The 19,184-nt window shown below is 37.3% G+C and overlaps 1 protein-coding gene across 1 annotated transcript in view; it reads left to right on the top strand.

Moving 5' to 3' along the window:
- Window positions 1-19,184, top strand: part of OTOGL (otogelin like) — a gene marked incomplete at both ends in the record, with an annotated part of 149,058 nt that overhangs the window by 46,748 nt on the left and 83,126 nt on the right. Inside the window, 8 exons of the mRNA XM_081250255.1 lie at window positions 2,817-2,941; window positions 5,436-5,645; window positions 7,528-7,693; window positions 8,450-8,524; window positions 9,759-9,811; window positions 11,415-11,577; window positions 16,239-16,346; window positions 17,092-17,230. Coding sequence (XP_081106381.1) covers window positions 2,817-2,941; window positions 5,436-5,645; window positions 7,528-7,693; window positions 8,450-8,524; window positions 9,759-9,811; window positions 11,415-11,577; window positions 16,239-16,346; window positions 17,092-17,230 — 1,039 coding nt within the window. The remainder of the gene's footprint in view (window positions 1-2,816; window positions 2,942-5,435; window positions 5,646-7,527; window positions 7,694-8,449; window positions 8,525-9,758; window positions 9,812-11,414; window positions 11,578-16,238; window positions 16,347-17,091; window positions 17,231-19,184) is intronic.

Below are 19,184 nucleotides of genomic sequence, written 5' to 3'. Positions count from 1 at the left end.
TTGCAGAGCACAGGCTCCGGACGTGCAGGCTCAGCGACCATGGCTCACGGGCCCAGCCACTCCGCAGCATGTGGGATCTTCCCCGACCGGGGCACGAACCCGTGTCCCCTGCACTGGCAGGCGGACTGTCAACCACTGAGCCTCCAGGGAAGCCCTGGAGGTAGTAGGACTTTTGATGTGGCACCAAGAAGAGAATTTGGATCAGCAAGGAGAAAGGGCATTTAAATTTTTTAATTTTAAAAGAGAGTTTCTTTTACCTTTATCCTGTGTAATTAATTTGCTTTTAGGTCATTTACGGGTTTTTTTTTTGTTTTTTTGGGTTTTTTTCCTCCATTACTACCACGGCAAATGCTGCTGTACTTGCCTTGGCTACTCCCTATCTTTTCCAGGCGCCACTCCCCTTCACCTGCTGGTGGACGCTTTGGCCAGCTGACAATGCAGATATTTTCAAACTTTAAGGTGAATAAAAATCATCTGGAGGGCTTGTTATAACAGAGATCACTGAGCCCCACCAGAGTTGCTGATTCCATAGAGCTGGGACAGGGCCCTAAAACTTGAATATCTGACACATTATCAGGGGACGCTTGTAAAGCTGGTCAGATTGTTACCGAATGCAGGTTCGTGTGTCTGAAGCACAGTGAGGCCAAACAAACCTAAAGGTTGGAGTCTGGAGCAGAGAAAGGTTTATTGCAGGATTGAGCAAGGAGAGGGGTGGCCTGTGTTCCAAAAAACCCTGAAATCTCCAAAGGATTTCAGCAAAGCATTTTATTATTATTATTATCTGCTTTATAACAAAGTGAATCAGTCATATATACATTGTTTGTTTGTTTCATTTATTGGTAGATCAGAATATTGATTTCTTATCCATTTGTGAAATAGAAACTATATTAAGTGACTTGGTTAAGATGTGCAGAGGAGACATTAAGCCTTTTCTCTTCCTGTTTGTCAGAATGGGTTAGTAGTCAATGTTTAACAGATGGCAGATCTGTCTGCCTCTTTCTAAGGCACCAGTCTCTTCCATGTATAAACATTCAGGCCTGATAACAGTGCAGGATAATATTTCAGAGTCAGAGATAATTTTCAAACATTGTTTAGCTTTCCAGCATAAGCAGTTAAAATTCCTTGCATCACAAAGTTAATGTGAATCTGCAAACATAATGAATGGAAAATATTAATTACTTGAAAATTTATTTTGTATGCCTTGTTTTAGTAAGTTAACTGTGGTGAACTGAAAGGCTATTTTATAAAATGAATGCAATAAATAAATGGGTCTACATTTCAGCTCCTTTTTTTTGGTATTTATTGTTTTAAGTGAATTAAATGAAATAAGAGAGCCAAGCTCTGAGTCAGTTCCTCCTGGGAATCCTGAGTACATCTATCACCTTAACCTATTTTATTGTGCTTTGTAGGGATGGAGAGGGAAAGAATGAAAAGAGCTAGTGCAAGTCATGCAATTTCTGTGCGTCTTCGTGTTCTCATTGGAGCAAAATTAGATTTCGGATTGGGTTTGTTATAATTCTATACATTTCTAGAATAGTTTCATTTTGAGGAATAGGAAAAAGAAGGAAAAGGTGGCTACAAGGGATGAGCATGGTGGAGTAGCTTGTGTGGCTCCCTCTTTTACTCCTGTCTTTGTGGTGAGAAGCTCCATATAGCTTCATACTGGTGATTGAGATAAATGGTAGGCAAAGTAGTTATGTTTATTTGGACACTAAGAGAGTGAAGATAAATGCTACTCTATTATTTGGCCGTGTTGTAGCAATTCATGCAGTTATGGTTTGCACTAGTGAAGTTTTGCTTGGTCAAAGCTTCCTACAGGAAACCTAGTCCAACTCGATTCTCTAAGTAGTTCTGACAGTGTCTGGCATAGCTCCAACAGGGATTGTCGCTCACTATTGGCTGATGACTGACTAAATCTTGATGACTTCTGGAGGGGACATTTTAGTGTCTGGCTCTTAAACATTGTTGTGGTTTATAAGCCTGAAGGGTAGATATTTCTCTTCCATTTTGGTTTGCTGAGGGAACTGAAGAAGTGAGAAAACTTGGGTGAAGAGTGCCTCTTAGGGCTTCCCTGGTGGCGCAGTGGTTGAGAGTCCACCTGCCGATGCAGGGTACACGGGTTTGAGCCCTGGTCCTGGAAGATCCCACATGCCGCGGAGCCTGCGCATCCGGAGCCTGTGCTCCGCAGCGGGAGCGGCCACAACAGTGAGAGGCCCGCGTACCGCAAGAGTGCCTCTTATACCATTTCTCCTTAATTTTCACTTGGTTTGTTTGCCCAACCTCACAGTGGAACCTCAGTATGTCAGGCCTCATAATGAAAATTGAAATACTGAACCAGCGGTGTAGACTATTTCTTCTTTAGGACATTTGTCTTTACCCTGAAAAGAATCACGTGAGCTCCCTACCTCCACCTCCCTAAAGCACACGCATTCATGCTTTGGTTGTGTGAGTGTTATTTCATCAAAGTGGTGTGAACTACGTTTGAATCTCACCTCTGACACTTAGCAGCTGAGTGGACATTAATATTTCTCTAAGCTTCTGCTTTGCCTTCTCTCTAAAATGGGGATAATGGTGTTTCCTTCACAAGGCTGAAATGATTATTAAATAAAACCATGTATGTCCACAATTTGACACATTGTAAAGTCTTAATAATAGGAAGCTAACACCATGTATATTTAAAAATGTAATAAAACATTTCAAGCTGTAAGATTTCTTTGTAAATTAAAAAAGTAGTATTCTCTTTTTTCAATATTTGAAGACTCTGAAGGAAGGAAATGAATGGGAGAGGCTAAGAGAATATTATATTTGCTTTCTAGTTCTCCATCAGGCATGATAGAAGGTACCCCACAACTTCATGCAAATGCATGGAGAGTTTCCTCCACTTGTTTTGCACCTGTTCATGTTCCTATGGTGGACCCCTGCAACATTAATCAACAAAACAGTAAGTCTTTCTGCATGTAAACCTAGGAAAAATTTCTCTTTATTACTGCAATTTTGTAAAATTAGGTAGTGATTTTAAGTTCTGATTTTCTTCATTATGATAAAATTGATGCCATTCTTTATGTATTTTTATTTAATACACATGCCTCTTTATGTAATCTAGGTTACTTTAAAAAAGAACTCCAGAAAATGACTCTTTTATTTACTACTCTGCATTCATAAATTTACTTATTTTAGGTGTTCAGAAATCCCTCAACTGTTCCCAAATGTGAGCTAGCATTTTGGGTATTTCAGATTATTTAAATGCTAAAGAAAAGTCTCTGGAAGTATTCTAATAATGCTCGTATAGTCTTGGGATATTCAACTTCGGTTCCATAGTGTGACAGTGCGTGTGAATTCTCCTGTTTATTGATGTCACACTACGAGTTCCTACTCACAGAACATATTATGGCTTCATAAGCAGGAAGCCAGTGATCCAGAGAAGCTTTGTGCCATCAGGTGTGTAACAATTTGAGATGGTCATAGAGTTCCAATTTACAATGACAGTGCAACTCACATGCGAAGAATTTTTGGCTGCATTTTTTTTTCTTACTAAAGCCACAGCAGACCATGTGAAAGGCTATTTTACTGTTCGATAAAAGAAGGCGTATTTTTTTTTTTTTGCAAAATCACTTTGTGAAAGAAAATTAATGTGCGTGTTTAAATAGATATTTTTATAATTTAAATTTGTTCCTTTAATTATTTTGGTTAGTTTACTGTTTTTATGTAGTTTTAAAAATTCATAATTAATATTGATTGAGTACCCATGAGAAGTTAGTAGAGTTTCCGGATTTTGTAGTGGTTGTTTGGAAGGATTCTGTTTATTGTTCTATGGTCCTTATTATTAACTTACAGTTTTCGTGTCCTGGAAAGAAGACAAGATAATCTTGCTTTTAGTGATTTTTTTTTTTTAATCTAGGCCAACTTCTAATTATCAATTGGACTCTACTCTAATTTTCTCTGGTTGTTTCTTTAATGACCTCCTTTATTCCCTACCATTTTGTTATATATATATTTTTTATCATTTTTGTCCCTATATCTTATGTCTTCTATGACATATATATTTTAGATATTATTTTTCTTCACCTTTGCCATGAACTATTATTTTTTAATTTCAAATAGGTAAATTCAAAAAGATCCCCAAAGAAAGGAAAATAAATAGATGAAAGTCAACTCTGATATGGATTCTGAAGGATATTTTTAAACAAGGATTTTCTGAGTCATCCTTTCACTTAATGTCAGTAGGAATGTTTTTTGATCTACAAATCTTTAGGACACGCAATAAAAGCTCTTGCTTGGAGGTCCTGGGAATTAGGAGTATATCTGCTAATAGTATGCTGTTATAGTCTGTCATTTGTTTTCATATATTATGTGCATAACTATGCAAAAATATATAATACTCAGGTAATTACTTAGATAATTACCATGTGTTTCCAATAATAAATATATTTAAAAAGCTCCACAGAAAAAGTTCAGTATAATTCCTCAGTAGTGAAAAAATTCTGATCTCTAGCAGCTCATCTTGTCTCTCAAAGACAATGACAACTCAAAGATTGATTAATTTTATCTGTGAAGAAATCAATGCAGTCAAGGTCCATTGCACCAAGAAATCACAGGACGAGGCTTTTTCAGAAAGATGAAATCCAGATTGTTTTGTCAAACTTGGTTACTCCCATAAAGAATTATATCTGAGCAGTCATTCTCAAGGAAAAGTCAACACATTTCAAGAACTTACTATACACGTCCCCTCAAATGGCTTGGTAGTGATAGCTCATAGCCTTTAGCATATGTTCCATTACCAGTTTCTATTCATTATTCATTTATTCACGTATTCGTCATAGATTCATTTATCAAACATTATTGATCTCCTAATATTTACCAGACATTGTGCACTACACCTTGTGCAGATATTGCATTTAATGACTATGTGGCATCTACCTCATTACCATTTACCTCAGAGACTCCATTGGAGTGAGATGATTCCTAGTCCTTCCTGGATAATTGTGTATCCCAGTGAATTGCCATAACATCCACAATTGGCACTGCTTTTATTGTGTGTGGATGTTGGGAGATAAACCTTCTAATACTCATCAGTTCTTTATAGCAGAATTAGGGTGATTTCCTAAGATGGTCCTCAGGCGATGGGGTAACTGAGGCCACTTCTGTCAGTTAGCCCTTCTGTTGCTCAAGTTATTCAGGTATAACACAATACTTTCCTTTTTTTTGTTAGAAGAATATTAAATATGGATAAGTACTGTTAGCAATATTACCGAAAGTAAAAACAAACCAAAAAAAGTATAAGCTGAAAATATTGGCTCTTATTGAAAACAATATGCAGTACAGTGTATTTCTAGGAAAGCAAGATGCTTGGATAGTGCTGGAATTTGATACTTTAGGGGTATTTGATACTAGCTAGACTAGTAAATGAAGTGCTGATGGGGTTCTTTGTCTGTTAGTTGGATATGCAGCACACTGTGATGTTATCCACCAAGAGCTCTTTGCTCCTTGCCACATCCATATTAGCCCTGGGCTGTACTATCAGCTATGCCGCCATGATGCATGCAAGTGTGGAAGCGCCTGCCTATGCAATGCTCTTGCCCACTATGCCTACCTCTGTGGCCAGCGTGGTGTTCCCATCGATTTCAGAGTTCAGATTTCATTCTGTGGTGAGTATGATGGCATTGTCACTGATAAAGATGATCAAATAACACTTTAGAGATTTTTGTATTTGTAATTACCGCTATTTTTAAATAAAAAGTCAATATTTGCTTAAGTTATTTGACTTATTATAATGTGTAAACATGAAAAAAAGTGAAATACTTTATTTCTTAAAATTGGAGCTCTGTTGGATAAGACCAATGGCTTTTGACTATTTTTACCATAAGCAAAATTAGAGTGTAGTTGTATGGTTTGAAATATGCAACAGAAATAATCTGAAACATTTGAAAAAATTCTTATAGAAATGTCCTAAATATTAGAAAGTACGGGAAAGCATTATGTGGTATAGTGACACAGATTTGTAGGTAAATAGGTAAATTACGCAACAGGCAATTATTATCTCAAGTTCTTAGGGCTCGAATCTTCCTGGTTATGATGTCTGTTGTTATCACGCATAGTAGATTGTTTCCTTTCCTTACTGTTCTATAATTTCTTTTATGATTTAATCTTTCTTTATCAAGACTGCCCATTCCCCTTACCCCCATTAGAATCTTCTGTGACCTGGGTTTCAGGAGCATCATTCTCTCCATCTCTTCATTCCTCAGTGGTTTCAAAAAACTTTTTCCTATTATTCCAGGAGTAACACTGGCCAGTTTTGATGTTAATTTCTCAGCTTGGGCTTTCTAAGACAAAAATGATGTAAATATAAAAGTAATGTAAATTCATATACCAAACCTGTGCAGGAATTTGATCTCTCAGAGGATACTTTATTTCATCAGAGATCCCACAGAGTTAAGAGAAGCTTTCCTGGCATCTCCCTGTACTATGAGCAGATTTCTTCTAGTCCAGAAGTTGGCAAATTACACCCTTGGGCTTCCCGTGTTTTTGAAAATAAAGTTTACTGCCCATATGTTTGCATATTGTCTATGACTGCTTTTGAGCTACAAGGGTAGAGTTGAGTAGTTGTGACAGAGACTGTATGGCCAGAAAAGTTGAAACTATTTACCATTTAGCTCTTTACAAAAAAAGATTGCTGACCTCTGCTGTAGTCCATCTTTTCAACTGACGATGGAGATTTTTTTGGAGGTCCATGTTAAGGGTTTCCCAATTCCTTGCCCTGAGAAGGACCAACTTTCATTTTCCATTTCCTTAAGAGTTAAATATCAGGTCCAAGATTACTGGGACCCATCCTCCCTTCCTCTACTTAAAGTTCTGAATTTTATTTCTCTCTTTACTTCTGGAGTATGGAGAAGTTACCCTCCACCCCATTTTTTTCTCACAAGATCAATTATACATTTAACATCATTTCAGTTGTGTTTTATCCAGCATTTTTCTTTGTATAAGTGTGTTTTTAGATTATTTTAGTTTGCCTGCTGTAATCAGTTTGTTCTAAAAAGAAATTGGAGGGTTTAGCAAAAAGTGCAAACATGATTAAAAAGGCAAAAAACAGGAGCTGTGAGTACAGATTGATAAAGTCAAGTTTTGTGCTATTTGCAGAGGACTAAAAGTTTACTTAGGATTAAATAATGTCAGAGAAGAAGGTGGTGTCAGTATAGCAGTAAATAAATTTAAACTGTGAGGAAAGGAAGTTTATTTACATGGATAAAATACCTTAAAATATTTTAAAAAAATTATAGCACAGGCTGTTAAAGAGTGTTATGGAATGTCACACTTAAATATATGTCACATAGAAATTTTGTTCTGTTACACTGAGGCAAAGAATTATTTTATTTATTTATTTAGGATACAGGATTCTGTAATGTTCTAGGTTTATTGATGTAAGATATCTTCTTTTTTCATGATTTATGTCTATCATAGACTTATAACCCAGCATAAAATGCTTCTCGGCCCTGTGGAGATCTTTCTCAACTGATGCTTCTTCGTCCTCAGGGGTGGTGTGCCAGAAAGGCATGATGTACCATCACTGCTCCTCCTTCTGTCGCCGCGCCTGCATCTCTCTCTCTTCCCCAGAACAGTGTCATGATGACTGTGCTGAAGGCTGCAACTGTCCCGAAGGCAAATACTATGAAGACACACTTAGCTTTTGTGTGCCCATGTACGTCACAGGAGTGGGTTGACAGCGTCCAGTTTTTATCTCTTTTCTCCCTTACAGGATAAATGGGCTATCATGCCTCTTTCCTTTCTTTCTGTTTTTTATCTAATTGACTCAGCACCATAAATTTTTTCCACTATTAAGCAGTCACTTTTTCTATGAAATAAGTGTGCATATATGCAAAGATCTGCTTGTGAGTTGTTTCTTTAATATTTCTTAATGTCTTTACCTTTATTTATTTATATGTATTCACAAAATCTCTATAGAAAGAACTAACGAATCTGATGGTTAATCCTGACGTTTATCTCCACTTGCTTTTGCCATATCAATAATGATAGCAAGGTTTATGTTTCACGGTCATGTGGCAGATTTTAGTAGCAGGATTTTAATGTCTCTCAGCGCTCAGAAATTTCTCAAATCTCATATGACATAAAGACTTTTGTTGTCTACATAAGGCTAAATGATATACCAGTTTTGTTTCTCTGAAGTGCCTTCAGGGACTTTTTATTTGGTGACAAAAATAACACAGTCTCTTCTGTCACTAAAACAATACAGAGCTTGAATTTAGAAAACAAAATCTAAAGCTGCACAAGGCTTCACATTTGTATAACAGAATTGTATGGAATCTCATGGAGTAATGTCATTGTTAGACTGTGCATTAAAATTATCAGTACAGAGCATATGGTCTGCTTGAATTTCAGTGTTTTTTTAAAAATTTGTATCCTATTTTGTTAATTTAACCCTTTCTTTTCCTTGCAGATTTCACTGTCGGTGTCATTACAGAGGCAGCATTTACCAACCTGGGGAGCTCATCCCAACACCCTCAGGCTTATGGTAGATTTCAGTGATGGTGATTGTTCTTGACAAATAACATGTAATCATATAACTTCTTAACCAAAACCATAAATTGAAATATTACACCTATAATTTGAAAGATACAGATAACCTTAATATATAAACTTTTAAACCATATATATTACATTTATATATATTAAACCGTAATATATATATATATATATATATTAAACCACATGTATATATTACATTTCAACATGGAATGCCTAAGTCTTGTGCTCAAAACTGCAGAAAAGAGCTATGAATTGAAGTTTCAAATAGTGAAATGGAAGGCCTTTGATCAGTTTGATTCTCAAATAAAAGTTAAGGATGAGATGAGTGTTCGAATACTGTAAGTTACCGAGGGGTTTTAGTTTTGTGGCTTATCCACTGGCTTATTGAGAACTGGTGCGTTTTTCCTTATCATGATATCTCCTTAAGGAATTTTCAAGATTCACATTGCCTGAATTTGGTTTTTGCCTTATGCCCTGACTTTCGAACTCAGGTTGCAAGATTAGACTTCACCCTGTCTTCCACACTGCTGCCAGAATGACTCTTCTAGAATTCAAACCAACCATATCACATCTGTATTTAAGGTCTTTAGTGACTCACTTCACGGATAAATTCTTAGTGTCTTAATAGGAGCTGGCCTTTGACTCTTTGCCATCTGCATCCCCTGTCACTTCCCACATGGCACTCTATCGCATGGAAAGCTGTCCTACCCCTACATGGCTTTGTACTACATCTCCACTCAGTGTGACTCAGTGTGACAGCCTTCCTACTTTAATCTATAGCGTAACCTCCATCCCTTCTTCAAAATTTTCCCAACTTTATCTTCTTTGACTGCCCCGATGTCAATTGCTAACAGATTTTTAAACATTTTTTGGTGCTTTACTTCTGTGTCTTAAACGTTTCTATGTTGCATGTCACACTGGCTAAATTATTTATTTGTATGTCTTTCTCTCCTACTAGAATAAAGTAGGCACTTGGCTAAAGACTACGAATTTTGGTCTTTGAATTCCCCATGCCTGTCACAGTGCCCCACACATATATGAACATTTGATAAAAATGTGTTGAACTGAAATAGCTCTCTTCGAATTGGACCTAAATCAATAACTTATTTGTAAAAAGGAAAAATCGTATTTGTCAATTCTTGCATGTTATATTGTTTTTGAAATACAGAAAAAACTTGAGGTTTGGTTTCATGAATTAACTATTTGTTTACTTATACCAGCCAGTGTTCAAATGGGACTGTGAAATGTGATGAATTAGCAACACCCTCTGCTGGTAAGATCTAGATAGATTTTTCCTTAAAGAGAACGTGCCTCTAGTACTGCTCCTACGCGTAGGGCAGAAGTTAATCTGTCACAACCCTCTTTGCCAATGTGCATGGAAGAATAGCCTTAGAATGTTTCTCAACAGGGTACTCTGGCGCTTCCTAACTTTTTTCACATTCGGAACTATAATATTTGTAGGACAGTGTGGGGTGGACATATAAGGCTTCTTAGGGGCAGAGCTGATCAACCCAGGGATGCTGCCTTGATGCTGCCTATCCCAGCACCACCCCAGGTGCCCCAAAAACTTTAGGGATATGTATCCAGACACCTGTTAGAACTCACTTGTGCAATAGCAGTTGGGAAACCCTACTCCTGACCAGCAGATTCTAATGTACGCACAGTCACCTGGGGATCTTGCTAAAATGCTGATTCTGATTCAGTAGGTCAGGGGTGATGCCTGCAACATTTCTGCTGATGGCCGAAGTGATGCTAATGCTACCGGGTCCTGGGCTACATTATAAGTAGCAAAGCTTTCATACTAGCAGCCATCAATTAGAAATGGCATGTAAAATGACATCGAGTGCCATCTCTCTTGAGAATATCATCTTATGATTGCATATCATTCCTGAAGATCTTATATATTAGGAGACCCTTTATATTATTTATTTCCACCACCCAAAAAGCCTCAAATTTTTGGTCACTGTGGAGAAATTTTAGGCAAATACTAAACAAAACTACCTTTTGTTGATTTTAATGGGCAGGAAAAGTGTAGGCTGCTAAAACTAATTGTGCGCTATTGCTTTGTTATTTATTTGCACAGTTATGTAATATATTTTATAAATTAGCTTTAAATTATATGCCCTGGATTCAATTTATGAGGATTCGGGCTGTCTAGGGCTTCTTTACAGTGTATGTTCATGGACCACACACACATTCAGTAGCTACTGGGCCCTCCCTGCCTTGTCCCATTTTCGTCAGGGTGGCTGAGCATTGAAGAAAAGGATGCCCAGGTGGCCAGACTTCTCACAGAGGGATCCCCAGGATTCCTTTTGGCCCCAGATAAGGGGTGTTATTTAATCCCTCTGAGCTCAGAAGTTTCTGGAGCAAATATGTAAGCCCCAGCCTGCCTGTGATTATGTCCGTTTTCTGCACTTCTACATTATAGTGAGGACTAATGTAAATAATGACTCAGAGGTGTGAAGCGAGATCTAAAAGTATCACGTGTTTGTTGTAAACATACAACTTTGTAAAGTTTAAATATACTATACTGTCAGTCCTCAAAAATGGATAATGTATGTTTGGATTAATCAGAATACCCTGGTTCTTGATCTCAGAAAATTATATACTAGTTGTTGAGTTACTACTTTATGGAAGGCAGCTAAAGTTTTCAAACTCAAAATAGATTTTGGAAATTTAGGTGATTAAAGGAGATCTGTCTAGGGAATGTTTGTAAGCTCATGAACCAAACATCACAGAGTCAGATCAGTTATTACTGTTAAATGCACTGTATTCTATGGTGAGTTGTGTTTTGATGACAAATGCATGTCAATAAGATTAAATGTATAGAACAAATACAAAGTTAAGGGTATTTTATCTGTGCTTTGTCCCTGAAGTTCTCATCTGCCCCGAGGGAAAACAGTATTTCGACTGTAGGTTTCCTGACCCTGAATTACCAGCTGGTGGTATAAATTGTGAAACTACATGTGCAAACCTGGCTATGAACTTCACTTGTGCCCCATCATCACCCTGCATAAGTGGCTGTGTCTGTGCTCCAGGGTAAGCCTCTTTTTCTTGATAATACAGAACGTTTAGAATTTGGTAGAAAACACAAGAGCACTTAAAAACATTATTTATAGGAATAGCTAAAATTGTGTTCTGACTAGTGGTTCACTTTGAGTTGGTAACTAGAAGACTGTTGTAATTATTTTTCTGTGCTCATAGAACATATCACATATGTTATGTGTGAGATGCATATCACATATAACACATGACTAAATAATGTCACAATATGTTATGTATACAATATAATTAAAGTAATGCAGTGGGGCTTCCCTGGTGGCGCAGTGGTTGATAGTCCGCCTGCCGATGTAGGGGACACGGGTTCGTGCCCCAGTCCGGGAAGATCCCACATGCTGCGGAGCAGCTGGGCCCGTGAGCCATGGCAGCTGAGCCTACGCGTCTGGAGCCTGTGCTCCACAACGGGAGAGGCCATGACAGTGAGAGGATGGACTTGGCATTTACCTCCTGATTCAACTGCAATTTTGGGAAAATGATAGTGAGTGAGCCACACTGTATTCAAAACACTTGAAGTACATATCTTTTGTATATTCTGTTGTGCTGTTACTGTTGTTGATTTTAAGTTATATTATTGATGCCAACTGATCTATCTAATGGATGTTACAGAAAATGGTGTGTTGAGGCTACTGAGGGCAGTGGCTAACAGCGGGAGCTCTGGCTTCAGACACACCTGTTTCAAATCCCAGCCCTGCTGATATCAGCTGCGTGATTTTTCTGCAAGTTCCTTTAAAGTCTCAGTTAGGCATTTTGAAATGTGGTGTGTGTGCCTCTGTGTGTGTGTGTGTATGTGTGTGTGTATACACTCAATAAGTATGGGCCACTATTTTATGGCAGCATAATTTACTCTTATCTTTGTACATTTTCTTTAGTAGCAGAAATGCCTAGTATACATGGAAGGTAAATACAGAACCTGGTGGCTATTTGCTTCCTTGCAGGCACACGTGGAATCTGGCCTCACTGGCCTTCCTTCTTCTGGTAATGAATAGAGGCAGTGCACAGAGGGAGGGCCGCCTAAGGCAAAGAGGTCACCCATTCTTTCTCGATGAACGTACTCACACAAAGCGATTCCTGGGCTCTATTCATATAAACCAGGAGCAAAGAAGAGAGAGGTTTTGTGCTCTGTTTCCCAGGAGAGTCACATTTGTCTAAATGGTCCCAATCTGGAATAGGTTGAAGAGCCAAGTAATGGGACTGTATCAATCTCTTTAGAAAGAAAGGACATAGAAGGAGTGTGAAAGAACAAGGCCTTGCCTGGGAAAATAAAGGCAGGTAGAAATCAGGTCATACAGCAGATGAGCAAGGAAGACATTTTAGTAAAAAGGACAAGGGAAATAAAACCTTTCTTGTAGTAAAATAACTGAAGCCTACAACATTGCTTGATTGATTTGATTTGATTATGACTCAGGGATGCATGGCTGAGTACATACATCTACATCCTAATTTTGTTTCCTGTGCTTGTGGTTGATGCTGTTATTTAAAACATATCTATGTGCTGTCACCTGTGACGTTTAGGTCAACAGTGATTTATTAATTTACTGGTCAAATAGTAGTACAAAAACTTAAAGTAATTTCCTCCCACCTCCTCTTATTTTATTGAAATAAGTGTAGTTGGAATTGACTGAGAGGCCTCTCACTGTGTGGAAATAATTTTGTGACATGGAACTTTCTATTATAAAGGTGTTTTTGGTCGTATGATTTGTACTGACTTCCACGTGACCGTGGCTGGCTCGTGTTAGGACAATCAGCCTGGTGCCACTTGTTTCCATGGGGCTCCTTAGAGTGGCAGCAGTTCATCGACTACAAACGGACCGCATACCTTAGCTCGGAAATCACTGTGGAGTAAAGACATGGGAAGTAATACAGTGGAAGGAGTCATATAGAAATGGGTTAAAATGTTGGCCCTCTTTCTTATTAGGCAAAGTACCTCGGGACAAATCTTAACCACTTGGAGTCTCAACTTTGTCTTTTTAAAAGGGCTGTAGGGCTTCCCTGGTGGCGCAGTGGTTGGGAATCCGCCTGCTGATGCAGGGGACACGGGTTCGTGCCCCGGTCCGGGAAGATCCCACATGCCGTGGAGCGGCTGGGCCCGTGAGCCATGGCCGCTGAGCCTGCGCGTCCGGAGCCTGTGCTCCACAATGGGGGAGGCCACAACAAGGCCTGTGTACAGCCAAAAAAAAAAAAAAAAAAAGGGCTGTAATAATATCTACTGCATAGATGGTTGAGTATATGCAGTCCACTAGTCATATGGTAGGTGCTCAGTAAATGTTTATTTTATTACTAACCCCACTTCCCAAACCTGCTTAAAGCAGACAATTCACAGTGATTTACAGCTCTCTTCTTCCTTCTTCCAGTTTTGATTAGTTATGAAAAACTCATCAGTCATCAGTGTAACCATTTAAAACCACTACTTTGGCTGGTTATTTAAGAATTGTGCTTACGGGCTTCCCTGGTGGCGCAGTGGTTGAGAGTCCGCCTGCCGATGCAGGGGACACGGGTTCGTGCCCCGGTCGGGGAAGATCCCACATGCCGCGGAGCGGCTGGGCCCGTGAGCCATGGCCGCTGAGCCTGCGCGTCCGGAGCCTGTGCTCCGCAACGGGAGAGGCCACAACAGTGAGAGGCCCGCATACCACAAAAAAAAAAAAAAAAAAAAGTGCTTACAACATTTAATGGAGTATAACCTGTAAAAATACTGAATCACTATGCTGTACACCAGAAGCTAATATAATTTTATAAATTAACTACACTTCAATTAAAAAATTAAAAATCTGAATAATATTTTAAAAAATAAAAGAAACGAGAATTGAAAAAAAAAAGAATTGTGGTTCATTTCCGCGAGGCATCCCTTATCTAAACAATTCAGCAGCCAGTGTTTATGAAGCACCTAATATCTGGGACATTCTGTTAAGACACAGGGATGATGGTGCTAAAATAAATATATATAAGATAACAATAGAATCTACCTTATGGAATTGTCACTAGGATTAGACGAGTCAATGATGTATTTAAAGCGGATGGAACAGTGGCTGGGCCATAGTTAACACTCAGAAATACTAGTTGTTGTTATTGTTCTTATTTTCTCTGTAAGACGTTTAATGAATTACTTGCAGTTCATTCTGGTAAACCCTCCAATAAAGGTTTGTACAAACTGCTGTATATAGGGAGTGTGGTACATAAAAGATTGCACTGAAAAGACTGCACTAAGTTGAGTCTTGAGTGATGAGAAAAAATCTTTTAGTTTTCTAGGCAGAAGAGAGATGCAATGCTCTGGGAAAGTGGCTAGAAGTTTGGAAAGGTTGAGGGGAGAAATTATGGACTCTAGGGCACTGTTGTCTGAAAGAAAGAAATCTGAATGAGTTGATGCATCATTTATATAAACAGTTTCATTTCTTCACCTTTACTCAACAATTGAGTGTCTGCTATGTGCTAGGCATTGGCACACAACCATTAACAAGATATTCATGGTCTTCCAGAGTGAAACTTAAAGTCAAATGGATAACATATACATTAGATAAACTATGAGCGAGGAAGCAGAGAACTAAAGGAACATATGTGATCATTTCTAGTTTAGAGAAGAGGCAGGAAGTCAGGAATCCTGACTCCTATGTTAATTTGGACAACACAGAATTCTCACATTTTAAAGCAAGTTCAGAAAAAAAACTATGTATCTTATCTATTTTTACTAGCTAGATTTGAATGTTGCTATTACTATTTTATCATCCATTATTTATTATTTTAATTTCTTTTATTATTATAGTTATACTATTATATATTTAACTTATTGTATGTATTTAATAGTATTTTATTATTTATGGAAGCTATTTTTGAGAAAAGATTTTAGGAATATTGAAAAATATATGTATATATTTATATTAAGGGTATTGAAATATTTATTATCTATAATATGTATTTATTTTATCTTCATATCAAAATATTTTGATAATATACCCAAATTGATTTTTCCTTGAGATTATGAATAATGATTTTGTTTTAATTCTTGTATTCAGAGGTATTTTAAGGTACTTTCTTATGGGGTAATCTTTCATGAAGGAAATTACACTTTGAAGAAACCAACATTCAAAACTTGATATGTTAATAATAAAATGTGAAACACTCGATATAATGGTTTCTTATTCAAGACGCACCTAAAGTCTCATGGCTTTTAACTTTAAGCACTAACAAAAGAAGCTTTTGATTACTCTCTCTATCCTGTAATAGAAAATGTTATCCAGCTCATACTTCACTATTTTGTAAAAAAATTCTTAGACTCACAGACTCTTCTATCAAGTAGCAAATATTAAAGAAAGGGAGACTTACTTCCTCTTTAATTGTTTTTTCAGAATATCTCACTTTACCCGGAAATTTAGGCTTCTGTCTCCCTTTTATTGTACTAAGTGATAACAAAAAGTTTAAAATTTTGCATCCAGTCATTTGCCTGGCATTTATTTATTTCTTTGATGTGAAAGGTACTGTGGTAAAATAGGGGAGAAAGACTGGATTCGACCCCTCCATAGGTCAGACAGAACATGCTTACGACAGCTGTAACAAATATAGATGGTTTTGAATATGACAAGATTGCTGATTGTTTAAAAAACTGAAATTAGTAGTTTATATTAAATAGCATTTACTTCTTCACTTGAAAGAATGGCAGAGCACAAAGGAAAGTGTTATGTTCCTGAAAGCTGTCCGTGTATCTGGAAAGATTGGGAGTACCTCTCAGGAGAAGTGATTGCTACACCATGTTATACCTGGTAATGAGATCTGTTTATTTCACAATTTTCCTAAGAAATTGTATTAGTTTCAGTCATCTTGTATTTACTTAATGTGACTGATTTCAGCAAAAAGCAAACGAAGTCTGAGTAAATAAGATTTTAAAGGCTTTCAGGAGTTGATTGGGAGCTACTACCTTCAGGGAGATCATTATTTTTACTCCTATTTGTTCAGCCCAGGAGAAAAAAATGAACCATGACAATTTGAAAATTTAATAGGAAAAACATATCTCAAGTTTATAAGAAAGTGATAAGTGTTCCAAAGAGAAGGTCACATTTGATGGAAAGTTTTCTGTTTGGAAATAAGCCATAAAATAAAATTGAAATACAGTTTCCTTGAAATGTGGATAAAAATTCTAAGTTCATGAACAAGTCCTGTCTAAGGTATTTAAATGGACTCCAGTAGATGAGATGGCATTGTGGTCTTTTAGCCACCAGCAGGCGTATGTTTAATTTTTCATTCCATCACCTGTTTTCTGTGTGACCCAGGCACAATTTCCAGGCTTGGCTGTGATGTCTGATAATTTATTTAGACAAAGTGGTAAATATATGCCTTATCTATCATTGTAATAAAATGTTATTGGAATGAATTGGCCATATTTATAAGGGCTGTTGGCTCAGTGGATGCTTTTGAATACAAACCTTCCAATATTTATGCTGCTTGAAAAATACTAATTAGAGCCAGGTTTCTTAGAAAGGTAACAGTGTTTGTATTATTTTCTAATAGTGTTTGTCGACGAGGAATGTTCAACTGCACATATTATCCATGCCCAGCAGTGTGCACAATATATGGGGACCGTCATTATCATACTTTTGATGGACTGGAATATGATTATATCAGTGATTGCCAGGTATTTTTGATAAAGGTATGTCACAATTACTTCCTTTTACTTAAAATTATGTAAATACAATGAGAAAAACAAGTATGGTGGACCATGGCATATCAAATCCATGTATCATTACTAAAACCTATAAAAGTTATAGCAATTTAAAATTAATTTCCTTGACTCACTGTAAAGTTTTCTTATGTATAAGTAATGGGCTAATTCGTAAACTTTCTGTGCCTCTCTTTTCTCATTTGTAAAATGAGGATAATAATTGTATTTATCTCCTGGGGTAGTTCTTAGGATTGAATGAAATAAATATATGTAAAACTCTCAGAGAGTGCTTGCTATTTAGTAACTGCTCAATAAATGTCAGCCATTTTTATTTTTATTGGTTTAGCTTGGTGAATACAAATAGAAGACATTAAATCATGTATTGGACCACGTATTGTTTATAGTTGTAGCAATCAAAACGACATTGTTCTCAATTCTAGACATGCTATTTTGATGATATGCTTTGGCAAACCCTGGGCTCTGTATATCTGATAAAATCCTTAAAATTTCTCATATCTTTAATGCATTCGGATTTTCTGTATCCCTAAATTTTATTTAGATATCACTGATCCCAGAATTAAATTTCTAAATGAATAATGTAAGCTTTAGGAAGAAGTTGCACAAGAATAAGCAAAATAACATCCTTTTCTCCAGCAAGGTAACCTGTGATTATCTTGAATTTGTGTTTTTTTCTGGGTAAGGCTTTTATGTTTTTAGAGGTTCATGTATGATCCTGTTCTTTAAGCATATGTCAAGAAAGTAGACATATTCCCATTTTGTATTAGTTACATTAAATAGAAAACAAACAGTAAAATCTATAGCCTGAATGGAAATCACTGGGTTTCCCTTTCAGTGCTATTTTTAGCCTTCTTTATGAACAATTTTAAGTTTCTTAAAGAATAGATCCCTGGGAATGGATTTGGCAGTTAGATAATTATAGAAGATGACAAGTTGCCTATAGGGGTTTTGTGTGTGTGTGTGTGTGTGTGTGTGTGTGTGTGTGTGTGTGTGTGGTTTTGATACTATTTGGAGCATAGGAAAAGCACAGTGACACATATACATTCTATGAGTATTTGTCCTCTTAGAACAAGGCTTATTTAGCAAACAATTTTACATGAGAATTTTCTTGTCCCCTGAAGTTTAGGTTGTAAATTGAGAAGCTTGGAAAAGTAAATAACAATTTAGAGATTTGAATACATAAACAGATACTTTTTTTCTCAAAATGCATCAGACTGATTTTATACCAAATCCTTACTTCCCTTGACATTTAGGTGTCTCTGACATTCCTTAAGATCCCTCTTCCTTTGACTTCCTAGATATTATGCTGTTGGAGCCCTTCAGTGTCTCTTCTGGTCTCTCCATTGTCTCTTTGTTGCCTTTTCTTTTAGCATAAGTCCCAGACCATAGATGACTGAGTTGGCTCCTTCAGGGCAAGGACCGAACCTTAGTCACCATTGTTTTACCAGTGTAGAGCCCTGTGCTGGGAGCATAGTTGTTCACTGAATGTTGACTGAAGTGGATGTCTGTTCTTGGCTCTCTGCCCTTTTCTCCTAATGCTTGGTACGATCATCCCTCTCTACAGTCTTGACCTCATCTACAAGCTGATGAGTTCCAAATCGACATGGACAGCTCTGACCGTCAACTTCTGGGCTCCTCTGACTCAAGTTCATCCCTATAAGAAGACATTGTTTCACTCTGTTAATCTTTCTAAGACTCACATTGCTGTCTAGGAACTATGGTTGACTCCCAGTTGCCAGCTTCCATAACATCAAATCTCCCTTGAGACCCTTTGATAATCTTTCAAGGGCCTCAGTTAGCTCCGCCCCTCCTTTATGGCTTTTCTCAGGGTGTTTTCCTGTACCTGACTGCCTCTACTCCCTCAGAATAACTTTTCTAGTTCACTTTTATCTGTTCTGTTCTTACACATCCTATTCTATTTAAT

Source organism: Mesoplodon bidens (assembly GCF_964165515.1).
Source record: "Mesoplodon bidens genome assembly, chromosome: 11".
Lineage (NCBI taxonomy): Eukaryota > Metazoa > Chordata > Mammalia > Artiodactyla > Ziphiidae > Mesoplodon > Mesoplodon bidens.
Note: the sequence above shows the minus strand (reverse complement) of the source record. Positions and strands in the feature narration are given on the sequence as shown.